The sequence below is a fragment of the Melopsittacus undulatus genome, chromosome 6, assembly GCF_012275295.1.
Source record: "Melopsittacus undulatus isolate bMelUnd1 chromosome 6, bMelUnd1.mat.Z, whole genome shotgun sequence".
Taxonomy (NCBI): domain Eukaryota; kingdom Metazoa; phylum Chordata; class Aves; order Psittaciformes; family Psittaculidae; genus Melopsittacus; species Melopsittacus undulatus.
In genome coordinates this window covers 58,804,091-58,826,964 of record NC_047532.1, presented here as the reverse complement: position 1 = coordinate 58,826,964, position 22,874 = coordinate 58,804,091, and the positions used below count along the sequence as shown (strand labels likewise).

At 44.0% G+C, this 22,874-nt stretch overlaps 1 protein-coding gene across 2 annotated transcripts; it reads left to right on the top strand.

The window, feature by feature from the left end:
* Window positions 1–4,553: 4,553 nt before the first annotated feature.
* On the top strand, window positions 4,554–21,003 carry SENP2 (SUMO specific peptidase 2). 2 transcript variants are annotated; one of them, XM_034064333.1, is made up of 17 exons: window positions 4,554–4,703; window positions 6,928–6,983; window positions 7,532–7,665; window positions 8,552–8,624; window positions 9,733–9,811; window positions 10,332–10,473; window positions 11,389–11,492; window positions 12,277–12,374; window positions 13,569–13,626; window positions 14,104–14,167; window positions 15,259–15,405; window positions 16,293–16,424; window positions 16,591–16,794; window positions 16,904–16,983; window positions 18,489–18,573; window positions 19,227–19,322; window positions 19,896–21,003. In XM_034064333.1, the coding sequence occupies exons 1-17, from the start codon at window positions 4,597–4,599 to the stop codon at window positions 19,956–19,958; spliced, it is 1,722 nt and encodes a 573-aa protein (XP_033920224.1). In that variant the 5' UTR covers window positions 4,554–4,596; the 3' UTR covers window positions 19,959–21,003. The 2 variants fall into 2 exon arrangements, with proteins under 2 accessions (XP_033920224.1, XP_033920223.1); XM_034064332.1 differs by having other exon boundaries at window positions 4,555–4,703; window positions 10,329–10,473.
* The last annotated feature ends 1,871 nt before the right edge of the window (window positions 21,004–22,874 follow it).

The following is a 22,874-nucleotide window of genomic DNA, read 5'->3' as shown; positions in this document are numbered from 1 at the left end:
CTTGGACCATTTTCATGCCCTCCTCTAGACCTGCACTAACAGGTCCATGTCTTTCTTGTGCTGGGGGCCCCAGAGCTCAATGCAGTAATTATCCTAGAATAAAATCCTCATTTACACACTCAAGAAGTCACCTGCCATGCCCTAAGAAGATGCAGATTGCCCTGAGCATTTATCCCCAATTGCAGCCCATGCGCAGGCATGAGTGGGGCTGCCCCAAAAGCTTGCCTCAGCTCCCCTCCTGCAGCCGAAACTTTCACAGAGGTCTCATAGCTGTGAGGATGCTCCACGGGATCCAGATGTGGGAGCGTGGCTTGAATTTTGAGAGTTTGCATAGCTATACATCATATCATTACTGCAAGCAGTTTCCTTATGGTCCTCCTCCCTTTCCTGTCCATGTTCATCACCAGCAGATGCCCAGGAGACCTTTTGCCAGCTAGCTCACAGCTGGGACATGAAAACATCCTTCAGAAACTGATTTTGTCTCAGTGAATAAGACTGGATTTGATGCTCTACATTTCTTCTGTGATCACATGCATCACGGCCTGCAACCTTCCATCTAGCACTCGAATTTAACCCTTCTTCTATGTCAGCTTTCTCAGCATTGTCCTCCTCCAAGGAGCCTGCCAGCATCTTCCCTTTCTGGGGCTTCTGCAAACCCTCCATGGCTTCTAGCTTGGCAATTCACAGCTAAAAAGTTCAGCATCTGCTTAAAAAGAAAAAGCTGGCTGTGTTTAGGAAGCTTAACATGGCGTGGCAGGGACGTGAGTCATCAACACCAGTGCTTCATTCTGTGCCACGGTTTGCCCTTCACCACAGCAGAATGAGATAATTCAGATTGCTGCATGACAGTGGCACTTGGCCCACTAGTACCACTAAGAAAAGGTAAATTATGTCACACTGTGCAGCCAAGGAGCCATCCTGAGGGAGATGGCCACTGCACACACCAGGGACTGGAAACAGGCACTTGCATGATATACACCCCACTGCCTACAATGCACCCTAAACACAGGCTCAACGCATTGCTGGATAGAGATGTGCTTAGAGCTATTCCCGTCCCGAGCAGGAAACTGAAAGGGATAATACAGTGAAGCCATGAACTTAACCTTCAGCTATGTAAATTACAGGGAAAGAAAAATGCAACCAAGGTGAACCAGTATTATAAATGCACGTTAACTACAGGCACTGCATTAGAACGCGTAAGCCTGCTGAACTGGGGCAGTGGAAAAGAAGCAAGTTTCAGCCTCAGAGCTAACTGGGGTGAAATATCAGCTCTTTGTTCCAAGCGCTTCTGCTGCCACATGTGATACCACTTTGATAGAATGATTGTAAAAAATGGGCTGAGTGGCTGAACACGCACAAGTCATAAGGCAGCTATGTTGACAAATTGAATCATACTTAGTGGGATGATACCCAAGGAAAAAAATTGCCAAGATTAGCGAGCGAGGGCTGTGACAGCATCAGCAAAGGCACTCTGCTGAGACTTGGAGCACGGGTTTGGGCTCTAAACCCACACACCAAGCCCCTCCTTGGAGGCAGCAAGTGAAAGCATGGGCAGTGGAGGATTCATAGAGCACATTTAAATGACAGATCAAGGATCTTATGCTTTATATACCTAAAAGTAGATATATACCTAAAATTACCAATCATTCTTCTAGCCCCTAAATTAATTATTCAGTGCAATTACTTTGTTATCCCATTAATTTGAAATAAGCTGCTTCAGCACCCAGGTACATGAACTACATTGCTTTCACAATGAAGCTGCTCTAGAGGCAGAGGCTTTGGGTGGTGTGCAATTAATGAGCCCAGATTCTGAAATTAGCTGCATTCCCTATTGCTTGGAGATGGGACATATGGATCCATGTGTGTTTAAATGCCCGGTAACAGGATTCTGGTTTACATACACCAAATGTCATCATTTTGAGTCATTACACATCAATGTACTGAGGAAGAAGCTCAAAGGCATAGTAAAGAATTAAGTCATGAAGTTAACCATCAGCTGCAAAAATTACAGGCATTGAGAAATATAACTAGCATAAAACTGCACTGTAAAGCCATGCCAGGAGTTAGGACATACAGTCTCTCACACATCCAGCTATTGTTCTGTTTGCTTTTAGAATAAAAACATTACTTTTTTTTTGCCATGTACGTGAAAGGAGAAAAATTTTAAAAAAAGGCAACTACAAAAAAAACATGTCTCAGTCAGGAGGTATTGAAATTGTAACTTATGTGTGTATGTATGTATGTAGTTACTGACATTGTAGAGATATCAGTAGCCTTCATACCAAACACCATGTAAAAGGAATCAGAACATGTAACTCCATGTTAAATGCCCTCCTACATCTGAGACAAACCTGTCAGGTTGCATAAGTTATACAGATGCCAGAAGACCATTGCAGTCACATTGACTTTTCCAGCACACACAAAAGCACAGACCTTTTGAAATTAGCATTAAAGTCACTGTCCTTACACTGTCCTGGTGAGGATAAGAAAGTGGTGTTATCTATCCAGAGGCATAGAGGAGCTTGTTTGAGATAGCATATGCAATTCCTGAGATGATTTTTCCTGTTTTTATTGAATTCTAAGATTTCCGTGGAGGATTATATGGCACACTAGAGGAAACCGCAGGTGGGGGAACATGCCTGTCGGAGGAATCCCGCAGCCCCAGGGCTGGGGCTGCAGCTGCACTCGGTGTTGGGGTGCTGGAGCAGAAGGGAAGCCTCAACATCGTGCCTGCTCTCAGCACAGAGCTTGCTGACAGGGGAGCGGGCGGTGCCGGACAGCGGTACAGCCTCATGTGTGCCACGTTTGCCTTGCGGTCAGGGAAGACCATCCTTCCTCCTTTCCTAGTCTGTAGGATACTGTTCAGTAGGTTCAGCACTCTGACTTTAATTCGGCAGATTTAGCCACAGACAGAAACGGCAGGAGTGCTGCAGAAGAGTCTTGTCTTCGCAGAGTTAAACGGAGAAAAACCTCACACCTTTCCTTACTCAAGAATTCAAACAAATGTCCGGCTCCCCATTCAGCTCCCTGATGCAGGTTCAGCTAAAACGGGGTGATCAGAAGGAAGAAACAAATGGAAAGGCAGTTGAAGCGGCACGTCAGAGCCGCAGGTCCTGCGCGGGGCTGCCGTGCCCTCTGCAGGGCTGCTGTCACATAGCACTTCTGGGGCCGTGAGTCAGGTATCTTCTTTGGCCAAAGCCCTGAAGCATAAGTGGGGCGGTTATTAAGTTCCTAAACTAACGAGAAAGGTCATTTTAATTAATCCAGACACCACCATTACTTAAACGCCCCTCAGGTATGAAAAACTACTGGACCTCCTGCAACAAGGGCTGCCCCAAAATGTCATTGCTACCCCAAGTGCTTTGCTCCACAGCTTCCTTCTTTGCCACCTGTAGAACTCTCTGGGAAACCTGCGCCAGTGTCTCACCACCTTCATAGTGAAGGATTTTTTCCTAATACCTCATCTAAATCTCCCCTCTGTCAGCTTAAAGCCATTCTCTCTTGCTCTGTCACTGTAAAAAGTCCCGCTCCAGTTTTTTATTGCCCCCTTTAGGTGAAAGATCATTTTGCACTCCTCGTGTGGAAAAGTCTCTCCAAGGCACTGCTGCAGCTTCCCTGCTGACTGGCCACCCCAGCGTAAACAGCTGATAATGATTGGGAAGCTCAGTGTTAAAAAGCCCTTTTCACAGTGGGACAGGATGAGGTATTGCCTTAAGAGTCGCCCACGGTTGCCAGGAGACAGTTCCAGAACGGTTTAGCGGGGCCAACAGGTAGGGTTCCAGGGGTGGGCAGCCCCACGTCACAGCCGGAATCAGCGATAGAACGCCAAGCGCAACCGCTTCTCCTCAGTTAGTGCTTCACCCATGGCCCAGGAGGGTGATGTGAAGCGAGCGACCAAGCTGCAGGCCCCACGGCGGTATGAAGACAGGGCCTGGTAAACTGGGATTGGTATCTTCTCGATACCTGCGGGGACAGGAAGGAGGAAGGGGCGGTCTGTGTTCCCTGCCGTTGTCCCTCAGGATGCAGAAAGGCCTCTTCGTCCCGTGTGGGACGAGAGCGGTTTATACCCGAGGGTAGATGGCCTTGTCCCCGCCCGCAGCGCCAGGGAGGGCCCCGCAGCTCCCCGCGTCCAGCCCGAACTCCCTTAGCAACAAGCTCCATGACAGCTCCCCGTACTGGGGCTTAAATCTCCTCTCCCTGGCGTAGGAGGGCCCGAAGGGCTGGACCGTGAGGGTGGGTCCAGGCGGGTCCAGCTTGGAAGGAGAAGGAGAAGGAGGAGGAGAAGGAGGAGGAGAAGGAGGAGGAGAAGGAGGAGGATAAGGAGGAGGAGAAGGAGGAGAAGACAAACCCCGGCCAGGGAGCGCCGTTAATACCCCGTCAGCCAACGGGAGGCGGGCAATGCGCGGCGGTCAACGCGCATGCGCGACAGCGCTAGTTCCCCACTCCCCCCTTTTCTGTGCGGTGGGCGGTTCCTTGACTGACGGCAGCGGAAGCCAATGGGAGGGCGCATCTCCGCATAACGCGCGGGGGGGGCCAGCCGAGTAGAGCGTTGCGGGCCCCAGCGCACTTCCGCCGCGGGCGGGCTGGCTGGGGCCTATGTACCAATGGCTGCTGGGGGTCCTCGGCACCCTCTTCGCCGCCGCTGTCCGCCGCCCCGAGCCGTCCCCCGCCCCACCGCCGCTGCGCAAGAGGCCGCCCCCCAGGTCAGCGAGCCCCCGGAGGGCCTCGCCCCGTCACACAGCCCCCTTCCTCCCCACCGCGGCCTGCCTCTCGGCTGGGGCCTGCAAGAATCCCCAGCCGCCTGTTTGCCGGCTGAGCTGTTGGAAGCGGGGGGCGGAAGCGGCGTTGGTCGCTGTGTTACATCTCGGGTGCAGTGTGGTGTCTCGCCCTGGGGTTCCCCTCGCTCCGGCTGCCCGCCCCTGGGCTGGGCTAGGCCTCTCTGCCCGCCCAGATTCCCCCTCCTGGGCGGTGGGTCTCGGGATGTGCTCCCGTGAGGTCCTCTCCATCCACCGCCCTTTCCCTCTGTGGCACAAGAGCGGGTGAAGCGGAGTCGCTGAGACTGAGGCTGGCCCGGGTTTGGGCCGTGTCTCACGCTTCTGTCGGGTAGCCCTGTCCCCACGGTCAGAGTTGGATGCTGAGATGATTCAAATATTCCCAATAAGTCCTTTGGCAACGCTCCTCCTTTACCCCCTTCCTCACCCCCGCCGCATTTGCTTCCCATCGACATAGTGGGGATTTGAAGAGAAGGCAAGGGGTGGAGGTTTGGAGGTGTGTTGGACAAACAGAGGGCAGTGTATGTACATATAGGGATATACTGGATGCAGGAAAGTCGTGGCATGGGGATGTGGTATGTATGTGGAGTGGGAGAAAGGGGGATGCCTTTCCCAAGCATCAGACATTGCTGGTGCTCCAAAGCTCCCAGTGATGGATGGCTCAGCCACCTCCATGCCTGTCACTCCTGTCTAAGGAGATAGAATGTATGATTTACATGCCATGTTTTGGGGAGCATGGTTGCTCCCTCTGGGAGAAACCTGATAGAGGAAGCTCTGCTTAGTGTCACATTCAAGAGTGAACGGGAATTGTGAACGTCTTCCGGAAAGAACCACTTGTTGCACAAGTAGTTTGTTTGCAGCTGCTGTGCAGAACATACTCCCAAGCTGAAGAATGTGCCTTTGTAGGCATGGCAGGCTGTCGTGTTATGGTCTGAGTAGGAGACCCAGTTTTGCTAAGAGATCACAGGAAATGAGCAAAGTAGTCAGGATGAAATTCGAGTGAAACTATTAGTTTGCTTCAGAAAAAGACCTGCTGAAAATAGTCTTCAAACTGTGCTCAATGAGATGTGCTGTGAAATGGCAAAGACGTTCCTAGGCCCCGTGTTGTGAGTCTCTTCAAGGAAATCTAAGCCACAGGGGGGTAATTTCTGCCCATTTGAGGTTTTACCTTTTAATTTTTGCTAGAAATTGAGCAGGATGATACAAGTACTTTGCTTTCTTCAGTTTTACCTTATTGGAAATAAATACATATGTATATTACCGTGTTGGAAATATCCAGTATGCTGAGTAAGAATGCATTTTTATGGAATAAATTTGCATCTAACTGCTACACCACATTATTTTCTGCCTCTTATATTGTGTAAAAGGTGCAGTTAAGGGTATTGGCTATTTTGAACTCCTAATACCCATGGAAAGTAGTCCAGAAGCCGTGATACCAGCAGGGTTGGGGGGGGGGGGGGCATAACAGTTTAAAAGAAAGAGCAAAGAATTCTTCAGAGAATCCTTGCCATCTGTCGTATTTCATAAAAAGGGAACAACCTCTGTGTTCTGTTCCCAAAGTAAAAATACTTTCTCTTTGTATCAACTGATCTAATACTTGAGCTTACACTTTATAAGAAAGGGTGCAGCTAAGAGTTGTTCCAAGAACTAATTCATGAGCACTGAGTTAACAGTAAGTTATTTAAGTGGGTGTATGCATGAGTTGCTTTCCCACCTTTTATTTCTTGTCCTGCTTGTACACTTCCTTGTAACTCAGTGTAGTGACTTACAAACTCAGATGCCTTAATAATCTGTGGTATGCTTCTTTCCTTGAGGAAAGAGTAAAACTTTACATATTAAGGTATTTTTTGGTGGTAGGAACAGGTGTAAAACATTAGGAAGCATTAACAGAATGAGAAAAAGAGGCCTAATACGATTTAGTGGAATAATTAGCTCTATTTGAGTGGTCCATTGACTGGGAGAGGTGGAGGAGCATTGTTGAGAGCTGCTCAGCAGTGATAGTTGGGTAAGTCTGTTTGAGATGATCCTGGGGCAGTTGGAAGAGGAAACCTTTGGGATATGAACACCAATGTTGGAAGTTTGGATTCTGGGAAGGGAAGTCAGCCTTTTAGAAGCTGTGGTTGCAAAACACTTTTTCTGTGTGTTCTTTCCTCAGCATTTGGCCATCTGTGGAAGATCTTGACAAGATTCTAGAAAAAAAGCCAAGATCAGGTATTGCACATTATGGAAGTATTTAATATGCCTAATTTTTCGCAAGTGTCGTGTATCTTGGGAAACTCTGACTTTTGTACTTCTGCATTGTTACTGAAACTGTGGCTTTTCAAGCCATTCATTCCTTGTGACCATCTGTGTAGCCAGCTGCTTGAGCAAGTATCACGGGGCCTGGGTTTCTAGACCTCAGTGACTAGCTTCTCTCAGTAGACAAGAGTGACAGGTAATAAACTGCAAGAGTACATGCACGTGTGGAGGGGATGACTAGGATAAATTGCACACTCTACTGCTTCTCCAGAAACAAGGAATGTCCCCAAAAGCAGGGTGTTTTTGCAGATCCAGCTGGCAGATTCACAGATTAGTTTTTGAGCTCTAAAGGACTGCTCAGTGAGCCCACTAAGACAAAAATCACCAACTGCTGTTGGCTGAAGGGTCGGTAACTTCAAATGAGTTGCACTGCTTTAGGTGGGATTAAGAAAGCGGGCTTTAATGCAAATCCTAATTCCCTTCTAAATCATGTTGTTATGTGGCCTGTCTTTGTTTTTCAGATTATGCCATCTCTGAGTGTACGGAGAAGGTTGAAGACGTTTCTACTGAAGTGCAATTGCCAGCCAAGGAAAGAAGTGGCTGGCAGAAAGTTTCAGTCAGCAATGCTGCTCCAATTAAAAAGTTTGCAGAGGAGGTGAGCAAGGATTTTGGAAAGTAGGTAGAATCTGTTCAGGATGAAAGAGAAAGAGGCTCTCCCTAGTGCATCTTGAAGTGGGGCCTGCTCTGAGCCTCTACAGCAGTAGGTAGTTCTTTGCCATTTAGAGCAGGCAGCCCTTGTATGCTGGGTTTGCCTTAGTCAAGTTGGCTTACTCTCCTCTAGTACTAATAGGTGAAGAAGGAGCTAGATGTTTGGTATCTTTCAGTTTCTTTACAACTGTTCAAGTTTATTGTTTTAATAAAACAATATACATATTGGTTTTATGTGTTTGTGAACTGTTAGTCTCTTTCTCAAGCTTGTAGTTAAAGAGTCAAAATACATTATGGTACAAGAAAATGCTTCCCCTGCATAAACCTTTTTCTGCTATCCACCAGTTCAGGAGAGGATTCCTGTAGCACTTTGGCTCTGTGAAAATTGAGTCATGAACTGCTTGACTCCCTAGTTTTGATTCAGAGGTATGGTCTTATTTTTCTTATTGCCCCACACAGGTAAGAGGAATATACAAATAGAGCACTGTCATGCTGTATTTGTTCCTGAGACAGTCATTAAGTCCTGTTTGTAGAAAATACATTTTTCAATGGCTAAACTGTAACACTTTGGAAAGTTTAGGAGCTGACTGAGGAAAACTCAGTGAGTGATAAGCTCATATTGTCTTAATCACTTGCATGTATGAGAGCCTGTTCAGTTGGAAATTGAAATGTGCTTCTCAGAGATCCTGCAAAGATTTGCATTTTGCTGCAGTTTGAATCAGCGAGTCATGGTCCCCAGGTCATAATAGAATTACTATATTTCAGGAAGTTTATATTTGTTTGGGTTCACTTTCAGGTTATATTCACATTGGTACTTTTTGTTTTTATTTAAGACTTGGTCCACTTCTGACACTTCAGCTGAAGAACAAACAGGTTCTACAGCAGAAATAGAAATGCTACAAATTGGTAAGACTGACCTCAAGTTATTTACTTGTTTATTTTTTCACTACCCCTTAAGCTTACATATAGATTACTGAAGGTGCAATATCTATGTGACATCTAAGAATACTTGAGTGTGAACTCTTTTTCTTCTCTGCATCCTGGCATTGCTTCTGGATTAGGGTCAGGTGTTTATCTTGTCATCTCAGTACAAGAGCCTCCTTTGATGCAGTCCTTCAGTTCTGATATGTCCATGGTTACCTTGTCAGAAGTAAATAATTTTAAATGCTTATTTTAAGTAGTAGATCCTGATAACCCTGTTTTATTTCAGGTTTAGGCTGACACTTCCTGTAGTTGCCAATATGGAAATCTGAAAATATCCTAAAGTAACTGTGCTGGGTTCAGTTGCCACAGTTATTTTTCTCCTTAGTAGCTGCTGGAGTTGCTGTGTTTTCTAGTCTGAGAACAATACTGATAACATGTCGGTGTTTTAGTTGTTCAAAAGAAATGCTTACCCTGATCAAGGACTTTTCAGTCTCTCATCCTCTGCTAGTGAGGAGGGGCACAAGAAACACAGAGGAAGCAGAGACAGGACACCTGACCTGAACTAGCTAAAGGGGTATTCCATACCACAGCACGTCATGCCCAGTGTATAAACTGGGGTAATTCACCCAGAAGGCCCAGATTTCTGGCCGGGTTGGGCTGGGTATCAATCGGCAGGTGATGAGCAATTGTATTGTGTGTCACTTGTGTTTATTGCTTGTTTTCCCTTTGTTTTTAGTTTTATATTCTCTCCCCTTGTTATTTCCCTTATTTTTATTATTAGTGGTAGCAGCAGTTTTGTATTATACTTTAGTTATTGGATTGTTCTTATCTCAAACCCGGGGGGTTTACATTCTCTTCCTCATCCCACCAGGAGCAAGGGGGAGGGAAGAAGAAGGGAGTGAGCAAATGGCTGCGTGTTTCTGAGTTACCTGCTGGGCTTAAACCATGACAGTATCGTAACACAAATAATATTACGATGTAAGGGAGAAAATTAAGATAATTTATATTTGGTAAAGCTCTTTACAGTAAACTCATAAAAAGCTTCAGTTTCCTTTTATAATTACTGATGGTGTATGCTCTTCTCTCATAGATAAAATGCCTTGTGAAACCAATACTTGCTTGAATAAGAAAACACTCTCCTTTTCTTACAAGACAGTTCCACGTCTCAGGTATAAATTCTTCCATTTTCTTTGACTGCTTCTCTGAACAGTTTGCCCTCTTTCACTTTCATTCTCTGTTGCCTAGCATTTGTATTCATGTCCACAAAGCTACACTTTTGGTGCCAGTGTAATAACTTTTAGAAGAGCTGTGGGTTGGATGATATGAATAACATGCCTGCATGGTTCTTCAGTCTTCTGTATTGACTCATGGCTTGGACTGCTGTGGACATAACATGTGCCCATGAGTGCCGTTGTGATGTGCAAATCAAACAGCAGTGTATATTGAAGGCAGTTGTTCTGATTTCCAGTTTTCTGTGTACTTTCCTATTAGCCAGTTGAGGACATCGGGTCTTCATCTGAAAGTTAAACATTTCATATCTGTCTCCATCATCATCAGTGTACATGCTTTACAAAATAATTGGTGGTGGAGCTTGAGTGGAGAGGTATTTGGATACTCACATATTTACTCACTCAACGTATTTGGATACTCACTTGATACTGGCTTTTTCCCCATTGACTTTTTTAGCAGAAGCAGGAATGGCAAATGTCACATCAAACCTGCTCCAGATGGCATCTTAACACTGAGGCCACCCATTAAGGAGTGCACTGTGCCAGAATCCACGACACCAGAAGTCAACAAAATGGGGAGATTGCTGTGTACTGCTGAAGAGGTATGTGGGGTGAGGAAGGTGTCTCTTGAAATGAAACAACTTAGTAGTTCTACAAAACTGTCTATAGGATGTGGAGTGGCAGTTTGCAACAGTGTGGTGGGGGTGGTTAATGAAGCTGAAAGACTGCTTCTGGAAAATCAGCATATAGCATTTTATTTGCCTTCATGTGCATCAAGACTTGGAACAGAGCAGTGTTTTGTTGCCAAAAGACTGATTTTTTTTAACTATTTTCATGGAAATAGTGTACGGGGGCGAGGAGGGGGGCTCCAGGCATTTTGGCTTGTAAGTGAAGCTGTACCACCTTGTCACGAAGTGTATGTGTGTTGCAGAGCTGTGTCACTATTTTGTCCTTAACCTAGCCCAACTGTTATCTTTACATAGCAGTTTTAACAGGATAAGGTAGGCAAAACACAGCTGCTGAAAGGAAGGATTATTTTTATTATTTGAGGTCTTTCCCTGTAATTTCATTTCAATATCTGAAGCAAATTAAAAGTTCCTGATAAATCTGGCTTACATGAAGAAGATTTTCCAGTGGAGTACTGAAGGATCAGGCCATGGCAAGCTGTGGAATGTGGTTAAGATCCTCTGGGGACTCATAGCATCCAATCATTGTGTATATTGACAGGAATGCATATTAGCCTGTATTATTATTCAAGAGGTGCAGACCACATCTGAAGAGGCCCCCATTTGAGGAAACAGTTGCAGAAGGAATTTTGAGTTTTATAGTGGGATACAAGTTCCTAGATCAGGGCTAACACAAAGCAAAGCTGTGGAAATTCCTCGTGAAGTAAACTTGAATGATATACCAGTATTTTGGGGACCAGCTTGTGCAGTCTGCACTATCTCCAGATTACAAACATTTGCTTCATATGCAGAGATTCTAATCTGTTTTTTTTTTCCACTCCATTCTGCTAGGATGTTCAGCGAGAAGAAAAGAAGAAATACAAACAATTCTTGGAACTGGTTAAGGAAAAATATTGTGGAAGCTACCCGAATCCACAGGCAACAATCTTCCACAAGTAATTATGGAGAAATAACTATTAAGGTTTTGGTGGTAACTTTGTACCTGTTGTACATGGAGGCAGAGGGGAATTATTCTTTCTCAGGGCTCTGGACAGTGTCCTAAGGCAGGTGTTGGGCCAAACTAATTTTTAGAACGTTCCCCCTGCTTCAGCTGCCTGCAGTGAAGCATAAATATTCTCTGAGTGTATATTCTAAAGGTGAAGATTCATGTGTTTGTGTGAATGTGTTTCTTTCTCTTCTCTCTGCATTCAGAAAGGCACTCTCTAGTTCTAGGGATGGCAGTGTAACTTGTAGTATAAAAATCCACAGCACTGCTTACTCTGTAGCACTGATTATTGTGTATCTTCCTTTTGTTTGTGATAGATGAGTTTTGGGTTTTTTTTACCCTTGGTCAGGAATCCTGTTTTATCTGAGAATGTGAAAGTGAAGGTAAACACAGGGCATGCTAGAATTCTCCCTGTTCCTTTCCACCTCCCCCAGTCCTTCTCACACAAATTATCCTAAGTTTTCTCTCTGCAGTACACTAAACTTCTGAATGTAAACTGCCTCCTCATGGAAATGCCTTTTGCATTTTGTCATGTAACCAGTACAGGAGAAGAGGTGTTTATATTAAGGGATTAAGCAGCCTAATTTTACTTCACGTATTTCTACTGCTCTCTCCATGGCTTTCAACTCTAATGTAGACAGTTATGTACAAATAAACTGGGTCTTTTCTAGTGAATTGAGATGCACTGATAAAAGTTGTGACTTTCCTCTGGTGTTTTTTGTGCTCCATCAAAGTGTTCAAGCCTACTCCAAGGAACCAGTGATGACTGAGAGTCATCTGGAAGGACAGAAATACAGAGGAGATGGCTATCCCTGTAGGACACTAACAACCAGTGAGTATCCCCGTGTTTCATGTCTGTTAGAGTTTGTAAGTAGACTTCAAATCAAAATGGGGCATTTCCTTAAGTCTCAGAGGTATAGGTTTTGTTAAAAAGATTTGTGTGTCATTAATCTGTGCCTGTTTATAAGAAAATCTACATCAGCCAGCGTGTTTAGCATAGTATAGCTTATGTCAGCTCTTAGGATGAAATGAGCTGTCTCAAAGAAGAAAGAGGAGAGGGAGGGAAAGAGGGAGGTAATTTCTCTCCCAAACCATAGCTAGTTATTGGCTCAAATGGATTTATAAATTTTTGTTGAGGTGAAAAAATTTGTTTAAAATTGCATTTGAGAGACATTACCGTATCAGTGATGTTCATAGCTGCTGACATAACTGCGCTGTACAGGGAACATCATAGTACCTGGCTGTTTGTAGTAGGAGAGGGTGATATGTTACTGTGCACCCATACATGACTTACTTAACTTAGAGTTACGTGTTACTCTTTAATTCCTTTTTAATGCTTATACATGCTTATTTCTGTGCTGGCTGGGCTCTGAAACCAAGTAAGCTAACCGCACAGTACCACTGTTTGTATCAAGTTATCTTCTTCTGTAGATCATCCTTAGTGAGTTGAAGACACATACTACTAAAGGTGACTTTGGTTGTCTTCTGCAGAGTGAGCTAGTTAAACTGGTTTGCTGACAAGCTAGTTTCTTGTGTACCATCAATGCGTTCTAGCATGTGTTCATGTGTATACATTTACTATTGCCCCAGTCATTTCCCCCCCTTCATTACTTCAATAATCTTTATAAATACTTCTTTTTACATATCTGCAAATTTATTATGCAGTCATGTGCATTTTGCAGCTCTTTCTGAGCAGGTGCTAAAACCTGGGGAAAGCTTGTTTTGTTGTGGAGAGTGACAAGTTATTCTTTTGAGCCAGGAGGAGCATCTGGGTTTGCAAAAAATCACTTGTTTAGTCAAGTGTGCAATCTGGGATTTAAACCTGCCCTGCTTCAGCTGCCATACACTTGCACATGATAGTAAAAATTCAAACTGTTTGCCAGAGTTTGAACTTCCTAACCATACAGCCATCATTAAAAGATTTGGGTTTTCTTTCTGTATTATGCCCCAGAAACCAAGAGCTGTGTATGTCTGATGGTAATTGAAAGTTGACTTCTTGTGTTCATATTGCTGCTTTTCTGTGCAGGTATCAAACGTGCAGATGTTTGCAACTCACAGTGGTCTCAGAGAAATAATATGATCAGGTAGAGTATTTTTTAATCATGGCTTTTATTTCTTTTGGCTTTTGTGCATTTCTCTTTCAGCCTCCAGAAGATGACAAACCATATTTACTGCTATATTTGGATGCAAGTGTAGTTGCAGAATAACACCTACTATGCAGTATTTATCACTGGTGGATCACAAAGCACTTGGTAAAGGAAGTGCTGATTGCTTCCCTTAGTTTTCCAAATAGTGAAAATTATAGGAACAAAAGGATCTTGCACATGTAGGTAGAAGAAAGTTTGCAAAGCTCGCAGTTCTCCATGCTCTTCCAGTCTTACTGCTACAAAGGAATGGTTTTGGAAGCTGAGACAATGTCACATATTTATGAGTGCCACTGGGGCTCTAGTCATAATCGGCCTTGAAAAAGAATTTCTGGTCCAGAAGGTGAATTCTTGAGAATTACATGGGACACTGCAGGTATATAGCTAATTTCTCTCTCTTTCTCCCTGTTTTTACAGGTACTACACACCAGCAGAAAACTCTCGTGAACAGGGAAGACCAGTGAAAAAAACCATTGGAAAGGTAAGCTGGTGTTATTAAGTATTTTTATTAGGAAAATATAGCTATTTGTAGTGAGAAGTGTTTTCACTCTTAATTTGCATATCTTGTTGAGTAAGTTGTGTATTTGTCCCGTTGTTTTTCCCAGGGAAAGCAGGAGTGCTATCACGAAGGGTTTCCCACTGCTGTTGATTTTGTGGATAATAAAAACATACTACACTGTGCTATTTATATTCTTTCCTTTAATCTTCCCCTTCAAAATCTTTAGTGCACAGACTTAGTTGACCTGTAAGGCTGGACTGTGGTCTCTTTAGTCTTAGAATTATAGAACCACAGGCTGGTTTGGGTTGGAAGGGACCTTAAAGCTCATCCAGTTCCAACCCCTTGTCATGGGCAGGGACACCTTCCATGAGACCAGGATGCTCCAAGCCCCACCCAACCTGGCCTTGGTCTTGTGTTCTTTTGTGAGATAGGAAGTTCATCTCTTTGACTTTGATCAGGATAGAGATCATAGAATCATAGAATAGTTAGGATTGGAAAGGACCTCAAGATCATCTAGTTCCAAGCCCCCTGCCATGGGCCGGGACACCTCACACTAAACCATATCACCCAAGGCTTCATCCAACCTGGTCTTGAACACTGCCAGGGATGGAACATTCACTACCTCCCTGGGCAACCCATTCCAGTACCTCACCACCCTAACAGTAAATAATTTCTTCCTTATATCCAGTCTAAACCTCTGCTATTTAAGTTTTAACCTGTTACCCCTTGTCCTATCGCTACAGATCAAAAGTAAGATTTTAATCTTAGGAATCGGAACTATCAATCTCAATTTCAAATTAATACCTATTTGTGAAGGCTTTGCTGGGGTTCTTACATGCTAGTTCAAATCAAACCACCTTTCTGCCTCTCTTGCCTTCGTTTAAGTTTTGAATGCAGGACTACATAGGTGCACGATTGGAATGCAGTCATCAATAAAAAGTTACTTTGAAGTTGGCTGGTTGCATGTGTGTACAAAAACCATTCCAGCTTTATATATGAGCAAGATATTCTATGCTGTCCTTAGAAAACAAATCTGTGTTTGCTTGCTACCCTATTATCTTTTTGTCTAACAGAGATGGTATGAAGCTGGAGTCTCAGAAGAGGTGTTATTCCAATTACATCTGGCACCTGTTCTGCCCAGAAAGTCATCTGCCCTTCACGTGGGAGAAGAGAAACTCCCAAGCTCAGAAAAAGCAGAATGCTTTTCTCCCCTCACAGAGGTACTGTAGCTGACAGCTTGTTAGATAAAATGGCTGTGAAACAGCAGCAAGGAGCTCCATTTATTGTAGGTGGTTTTTAAGGCTTCTTGAAATCCTAAGAACTTGCATTTAACCTGCTACTGAGTGCCTGCAGCTGTGACTTCACAGTACAAGGTTAAGCAATAACGTGGCTTTAAGGATTTCATATGCTCCGCACACTTCACTTGTGCTAACCTACAGGTTTGTGGGGCTTCTGCTATCAGTTTGACAACAGTCTTCCAGAGCAGAGCTAACCGGATTCATACAGTTGTGTTGTTTCTGCCCCTTAACCTGTCCTACCATGGTGATAAAACCTGAAAAATAAGCTTCTGCTGACCCACAGTGTTGCATTGCTTGTGGGGGACCTGAGCATCTTGTGTATATCTTTGGGGTCTTGCAGAGTCATGTTGCACCCTGGGCATTGTTGCAATGCATGTAATAGTGATCATGGGAGTTAACATACTTGAGCTATTCATCATTCTCATGGGAGTTGAGGTTCCTCTGCTTGTATAAATTTTGATTGCTTTTATTCTTTGGAGTTGCAGTCATGCTGTCCTAAAGCACAGGTGTTTGCTGTCCTTCTGTTTATTTTTCAGCTGCTTTAGTGTGTTTGCTCATCTATGTGTTTATATCAGCTTACTCTGTGAAAGCAAACTGAAGCAAACCTATGTTCTGAAGTTCAAAGTTAGGATGCTGAAATAAATAAACAAAAGTTTTGTTGCTAACTTGGCAAAAAAAAAACTGGCAAAGGCAGTTGTCTATCACCTAGGCTTAATTTACAGGCCTCGTTTCAGCTGAAAACTGCACACAGGTCAGCATGCTCAATACTCTGACTTACAAGTCCTTCCTCAATTATTTTTTCATTTCAGGCTATGGAGAGAGAGATTGTTGCAGCACTTAACCAAGGGGAGCCAAATGAAATCATGAGCAGTGCCTTCAAACTAAGGGTAACTCGTGAGGACATCCACACGCTAAAGAGCCTTCACTGGCTAAATGATGAGGTAAAACTAGCTGCAGCATAGTCATATTGTGATTCAGCATTGATTTAAAAATACCCCATTGTTGTGTATAGATGTCATCAAGGGTTTCTTGATGATCCCCCTCACTGCAGAGCCTAGAAATATCTTTCAGTAGTGTCTTACTTTACATCTCATCTTTGTGGTGCAGGTCATTAATTTCTACATGACTCTTCTGGTGGAAAGAAGTAAGAAGGAAGGATATCCAGCAGTCCATGCTTTTAGCACTTTCTTTTATTCCAAATTAATTTCTGGGGGCTACCGAGCAGTAAGAAGATGGACCAAAGATGTGGATCTCTTCAAACAGGACCTTATCTTAGTGCCCATTCACTTGAAGGTGCACTGGGCACTAGCGGTGAGTCAAACTAGCTTTTTATTTAGAGTTGGGGAGAAAAAAAAACAACTGAAAAGTCATTTAGGTTTTGGTGTGTGTGCTTTGTCTAACGGCCACTGTATAATAACAGGTTATAGATGTCAGAAAGAAGACCATCAAATACTTTGACTCAGCGGCACAAAGAGGGAACAAGATTTGTGAAACTTTGTTGTAAGTAATTGCTCAGTCAATGTTTTTATGTTGTCATGTTTTTATGTTGTGGATTATGAAGTGTTTGGATTTTGTCCACATTGTCACAGTTCTCGTAAACATGAAACAGAAACGTTGGATTCACTTCCTGTGAGTTGTGTGACACTGGCTACTTAGCTAGTCTCACATTGTCCCTTCCACCCCAGGATATTGGATGCCTGGATTCTGCCACCTTCTCACTACATGCGCAAGACAGAGCATCACTGTCAAATAAGTGATAGCTCCATAGCAAACATGTACTGACTTTGTTATTAATCAATAAATCTGGGCTATTGGTAAGAGGGAAGAATTTCAGGAGAGTTTTGAAATATCAAACTGACTGTCAAAGGATTACAGTCTTCCAAGAGCTTTTTAATTCCCCCTTCTTTAAGAACTTTCATTTTGGGGGCTAGTAATGTTGGTGTCCTAAAGTACATACTATTTGTCATCAGCTACACATACTTCAACTCTTTTTTGCTTAGTTCTTTTATTCTTTTCTTTCACTGAGACCTTTTTTACTTGCCACTTGTAATGTTCACCCTTGTTCACTCTAGTGAGCTATGCAACATGCTTCTCCTCCATTTGTCTATACCTCTTCTATTCTGTACAGGGTTCTAAACAAAGCCACCATATTTCCCTCTAGCTTTCACAAGCAGGCTACCCTCATGTCCTTACAGTGTTTTATTCATATTTCTGACATTCTCGTTCAAGACAGATGTCCTGAAACAAATTTATCCAGATGTATCAGCTGGCATGGCATAGATCTCAAGTGTAATAGGTATAGTTTTACATGCTGTGCAAGCCAGCGTCCTTAGGTATCTTTGCCACTGATGCAGAAGTAGTAAAAAACCCTTAATCCAACAGTTTTGTAGAGCACAAGAGCAGGAGAACAGCCCTACAGAGAAACCAAGTGTTGTGTTAGTCCAGTGCTCTCTTGAACAGCAGATGCCTGGGGAAGGGTGTAAGAACAGGTCATCATAGAACAATTTTTTTCCTCAAGAGTATTCTTCCAGCAACTGGTGGCCTGGGAAATTCCTCATCCAAAGGTATTAGCCCAAGAGCTTTTGTGTTTGTTCTTGCAGAGGTGCAGCCAGTGTGTGGGATTAAGGCATGCAGTGGAATTAGGCATTACAGTTCCTTGTTTGGTTCCCCTTCTCCTCTGATAACATGTGATTTGGGGTCTTTTGATTCCAGATCTTAGCAATGAGTTTACACCGTTGTGGAAGTCTCTGTGGCTTCATTCCTGACCAGTTGGTCTAATTCCTGATCATTAGCTTGCAGCCTCTCACTGTGTGTACCTAAATACAAGAGCTGGATTTTTCCTCCAGGTGCCTTAAATCAGCTGCTGTGAAGATCCTCTGATATTTTACTGTCCTACTGTTCATCTTCCTGTGATCCTTCAGCAGCTCTGGTTTTTTTTTTTTGTTGTTGTTGTTGTTGTCCTGAGTTAAAGATGTAAAGAGCGAGTCTTGTTTTGTTTTAAACAGCCGATACCTGCAAGAAGAAAGCCAAGCAAAAAGAAATCTGGATCTGACGTTCTCAGAGTGGACACTTCACAGCATGGAGTCACATGTATGTGAGCACTACTTAGATTTGAAATGTGAACTGTAACTCCTTGTCACAAAGGTTTTGGTATCTTCTAGTAAGTCCAGGCCTCTAGAGAATGTCCATAAGCATCTCATGTTCTTGTGGTAACACATCAGGCTGCTAGTGGTCCAGAAAACCATGCTGGGATGAAATCTTTAAGCAGTGCTAGGTTGCTTCAAACCCTGTCCAACCTGGCCTTGAACACTGACAGGGATGGGGCAGCTGCAGGTTCTCTGGGCACCCTGTGCCAGTGTCTCAGCACCCTCACTTCTTTGTCAGATCTAACCTAAATCTCCCTTCTTTGAGCATAAAGCCATTCCTCCTTGTACTGTCACTACATGCCCTTGTAAAAGCCCCTCTCCAAAAAAGCAGTATCTAACAACTTGATTTAAGACACACAACACTATGCAAACCTCAAAAACCTGGCAGAGGAAGGCTGCTATCCCTTATTAGACTGCCAAGAATTTAGAGTAACATCCATGTAAAGGAAGCAGAGGGGAGGGATGATGTGTAGTTAATTGGGTCTATTTGTGTTCAGGAGTAGTGAACAGGTTAGATTCTGGTATGAATAATGTGTGCTACTTCCAAATGGCTTTTAAGACAGAGAAATATTCTCCATCTTCTTTGCATTCATTTAGGAAATCCCTCAACAACTGAATGGAAGTGACTGTGGGGTTTTTGTGTGCAAATACGCGGATTATATCTCCAGAGACAAACCCATCACCTTTACCCAGGTGAGCTCCAGACTTTCACACAGATACAGGTGTCAGGGAAGTTACACAATAGCTCTTAATCGTGTCTGGGGCAGGGGCTGAGGTTTTATACCTTCCTCTGGTTTTGGTGTGTAGTTGCTGGGCTTGGAACTTCAAAGTGGCCTCAGGAGGGCAGAGCTGTATTCTCCATGCTTAACATCTAGTATCTGCTTCCTAGTTGGATCAGTGAGATCCCTCTTGTGCAAGCTACTGTAGCCGGTGGGTTTGTAATATCTGGCCTTTATATCTGTTGGAGAAATGGGCTTCACCCTTTGAGCAGTGAAGACACTGCTTATTTTCCAACCTGGTGGTCTTTTACTGAAGTGCTTATAAGCTGTTGTATGGTCAAGTAGATAGGGTTTTATTGTGCTGTCATGTCACCCTCTTAGGAGCTGTGTGGGTGAAACCCATATTGTACCCAAATAGCAAATGCTGACAATTCTTAAAAAGAACTTCCCATTAAAGAATTAAGTGGGTGTTTATGCATATTTTCTGCCTCTTTCTACTGCGACTTCGTATTTAATGGATTTTGTTGTTTTTTTTTTTTCTTTTCAGAATCACATGCCTTACTTCCGCAGGAAGATGGTATGGGAAATAATCCATCAGCAGCTGCTGTGAGACATGCACTATTAGGATAACACTGTGATCACCTTGGGGTGACTGGCTCTTGGTTTAGTTACTTTATTAAATTCTAATTTGTTCAGACAGAAGGCACACAGTTTTTCCTCTTTAAGCTATGAAATAGCGGTTAAACTCACCCCCCCACACACTCGATTTTGGAGACAGTAACTCTCTTTGGAAGTGCAAGCCAGAAAGATTGCTGTGACCTTGCCAAGGGAACGGTTGGGAACAAATGCTGTGAACCTCTGTCATTGAGATGGATGCTTGTACCTCAGAGCACACGTGGCCACATTACGGACATATGGGACTCTCTGTGGTGGTGGTAACAGTTGTGTTAGGTGAACTTTATCTTCCCAAGGACAATGTGCTACCGTTTCTTCAAAGAGAGTTTTCTTCTGTTTCTGGAATATCTATGATCTACTTGATTCCTAAAACTGGATTTGTGATGACCATAGAAAGAATCTACCATGTTTTGATTTGTAACAAATCCATAGTGAAGCCCCTGTAGTTGGGGTTATTTTGTTTTGGGGGGTTTTTTGGTTGTGCTTTGGGGGTTTTTCCCTGTCTCCAGGGAGTTCTCTAATGTGAAAAGAGAAGTATTTATTTCTTTTTATTAAAATAAGGCTCTTATATAAGTTACATATTTATTGGAATGAAATTCTACCTGGCAATGAAAGAGTGATCTTTATTTTTTTTTAAACTGAAGAAGGTTTTGATGTATCAATGTGGGGTTTAGCTCATGTACAGTCTGGGAGGAGAAGACTAGCAAGGATGAGTATCGCAGCACAAAAGTCTCTAAGTGATTGTCACAAAATCCTGATGGGACAATCAGGATGTTGTTCAGCAGCAAGATGAGCAAGCACATCCTGGTAATACCGAAGTCGGAGATTCTGTTTGTGGTAATTCATGAGACTTCTCAGTAAAACTACCAAAGCCTTGGTGGACATGGGCTGTCCAGTGCTGGAATGTGTTTATGGCTGGTACAAGGGTGTCTCCATGCAGTATTGCAGCATACTGCTCTGGAAGTGGAATAAAATGCGCTAGCCCTGATGTTCTGGGATATGGACGTGTGTTGTGCTTGGTTCAGTGGTGTTGCTGGGACAGGTTACTGTTTTATTGCCCCTCTGCCACAGGTACTGCTTGCATGTGTCTGCCAAAAGAAGAGCTTGTTTGAACTCTATTACAGTCAAACCAAGCTAGATGTGTTTAAACATGGGGTTTCTCTTTAGGATTATATTTCAGAACTGGAGCAGGATTTTGGGTCTTTCATTTACCATCAACAGAGGAAAGATTGCCCCATACCTGTTTTGGAAGCCACATGTTGGAATGATTGTATAAATAACTGTGTCAGGCTATTCCTGTAATGGCATAGTTACAACAATGTGATTCCTGACTGTGATGAGGTATCTCCTGTCCTCAGCTCTCAGAGGGTGATTCTGGGGGCATCCTCTCTCATTGTGGGTGTGATCAGCCTTTACAGTGCTGCTCCTTGCCTGAAGATCTGCTCTCCTGAGAAAGCTGATAAGGTGGTTTATTTGTGTTGCAGGTCAGCAGCTGCATCAGCCTTTGCCTTCAAATGGATTAACTTCAGAGGAGATTCTCCAAAGAGAGAACTGTTTGTTACAAGGGCAATCTGTCATGTTTTGTCCTTACACAAGGTGTTTAGTCTTCCCTAGATCCCTGAGGACTCAGGAAAATTTTAATACTATTAACACGAGGACTATCTGAAAGCCTCCGAGAAAATGGTACATGTACCAGTCAGTATCCCCTCTGCCTACAAGGCTGTCTTGTGGGCTCTGGCCCTTCAGTTGTGGCTTGGGTCCTTATGCCCCTACACTATGTTCTGAGACACCCTGTGGAAGGAAATAGCCTATTAGCTTCTGTGCTTTGGATGAACGGTTGTGTGAAGCATCTGGACCTTGCTTTTCATAGTAAATGACCTTATGGAGGTGATGAGCTTGTGCCTTCCCGTGCTGATGGGAAAACACATGTACAGAGTGAGTAATGCTGCATCCCCCAGCCGTTGCCCTGGAGGCAGGGGTGCTTGTCATCCAGCTTTACGCATTTCTGATGCTATCTGCCTTATGATGTGGTCCTTGCTCACAGGAAGGACGTGACAGGGCTCAGACACTGTGATTAGATCAGGCTGAGCCTTACAGTAATGGCAAGCATTGATCTCAGGGCTGGACCACCAGACTTCACTGGTCCTGCAGTCAGTTCATTGCTGGCTGGGGATGAGGGGTGACAGCAAGAAAACTGATGTTCTTCTCTTGAGATCACTTGTGTTGCAGGTGGGGAAGGGACTTTTGGTTTTGCTCTCCGTACCTTTCCAAGACATGGGCATAACATGATGTTGTCTGGTACTTTGAGATGTTACACTCTGCCCTCCACAGGTACCACCACCTCCATGGCACTGCATCCTCAGTGCCTGATGGGTGAGAGCAGAGAAGCACAGCTATGGGGGCCATGGGATGTTCCCTTGTGGCATCCATCACCACCCCACGTGATGCCCAGATGCAGACCTTTCCCCTGTCACCGTTTCACACAAAGGACAACCAAGCACTACTTTGGTCCTTTCCCCATTGGGTGATGCAGTGTTTTGGCTTTGTTAACTAACCACAGAGAGAGATAGGGACCTTGGTTTAGTGCAGGGAGAGGTGACTTCATGATGGCAACACCTCCCCAAGCAGCTGGATAAAGCTATGCCTGGCAGTGCCTGCAAACATCCCTTTCTCTCCTACCAGATCACAGAATCTCAGACTGGTTTGGGTTGGAAGGGACCTTAAAGCTCATCCAGTTCCAACCCCCTGCCACAGGCATGGACACCTTCCACTAGAGCAGGTTGCTCCAAGCCCCTGTGTCCAACCTGGCCTTGAACACTGCCAGGGATGGGGCAGCCACAGCTTCTCTGGG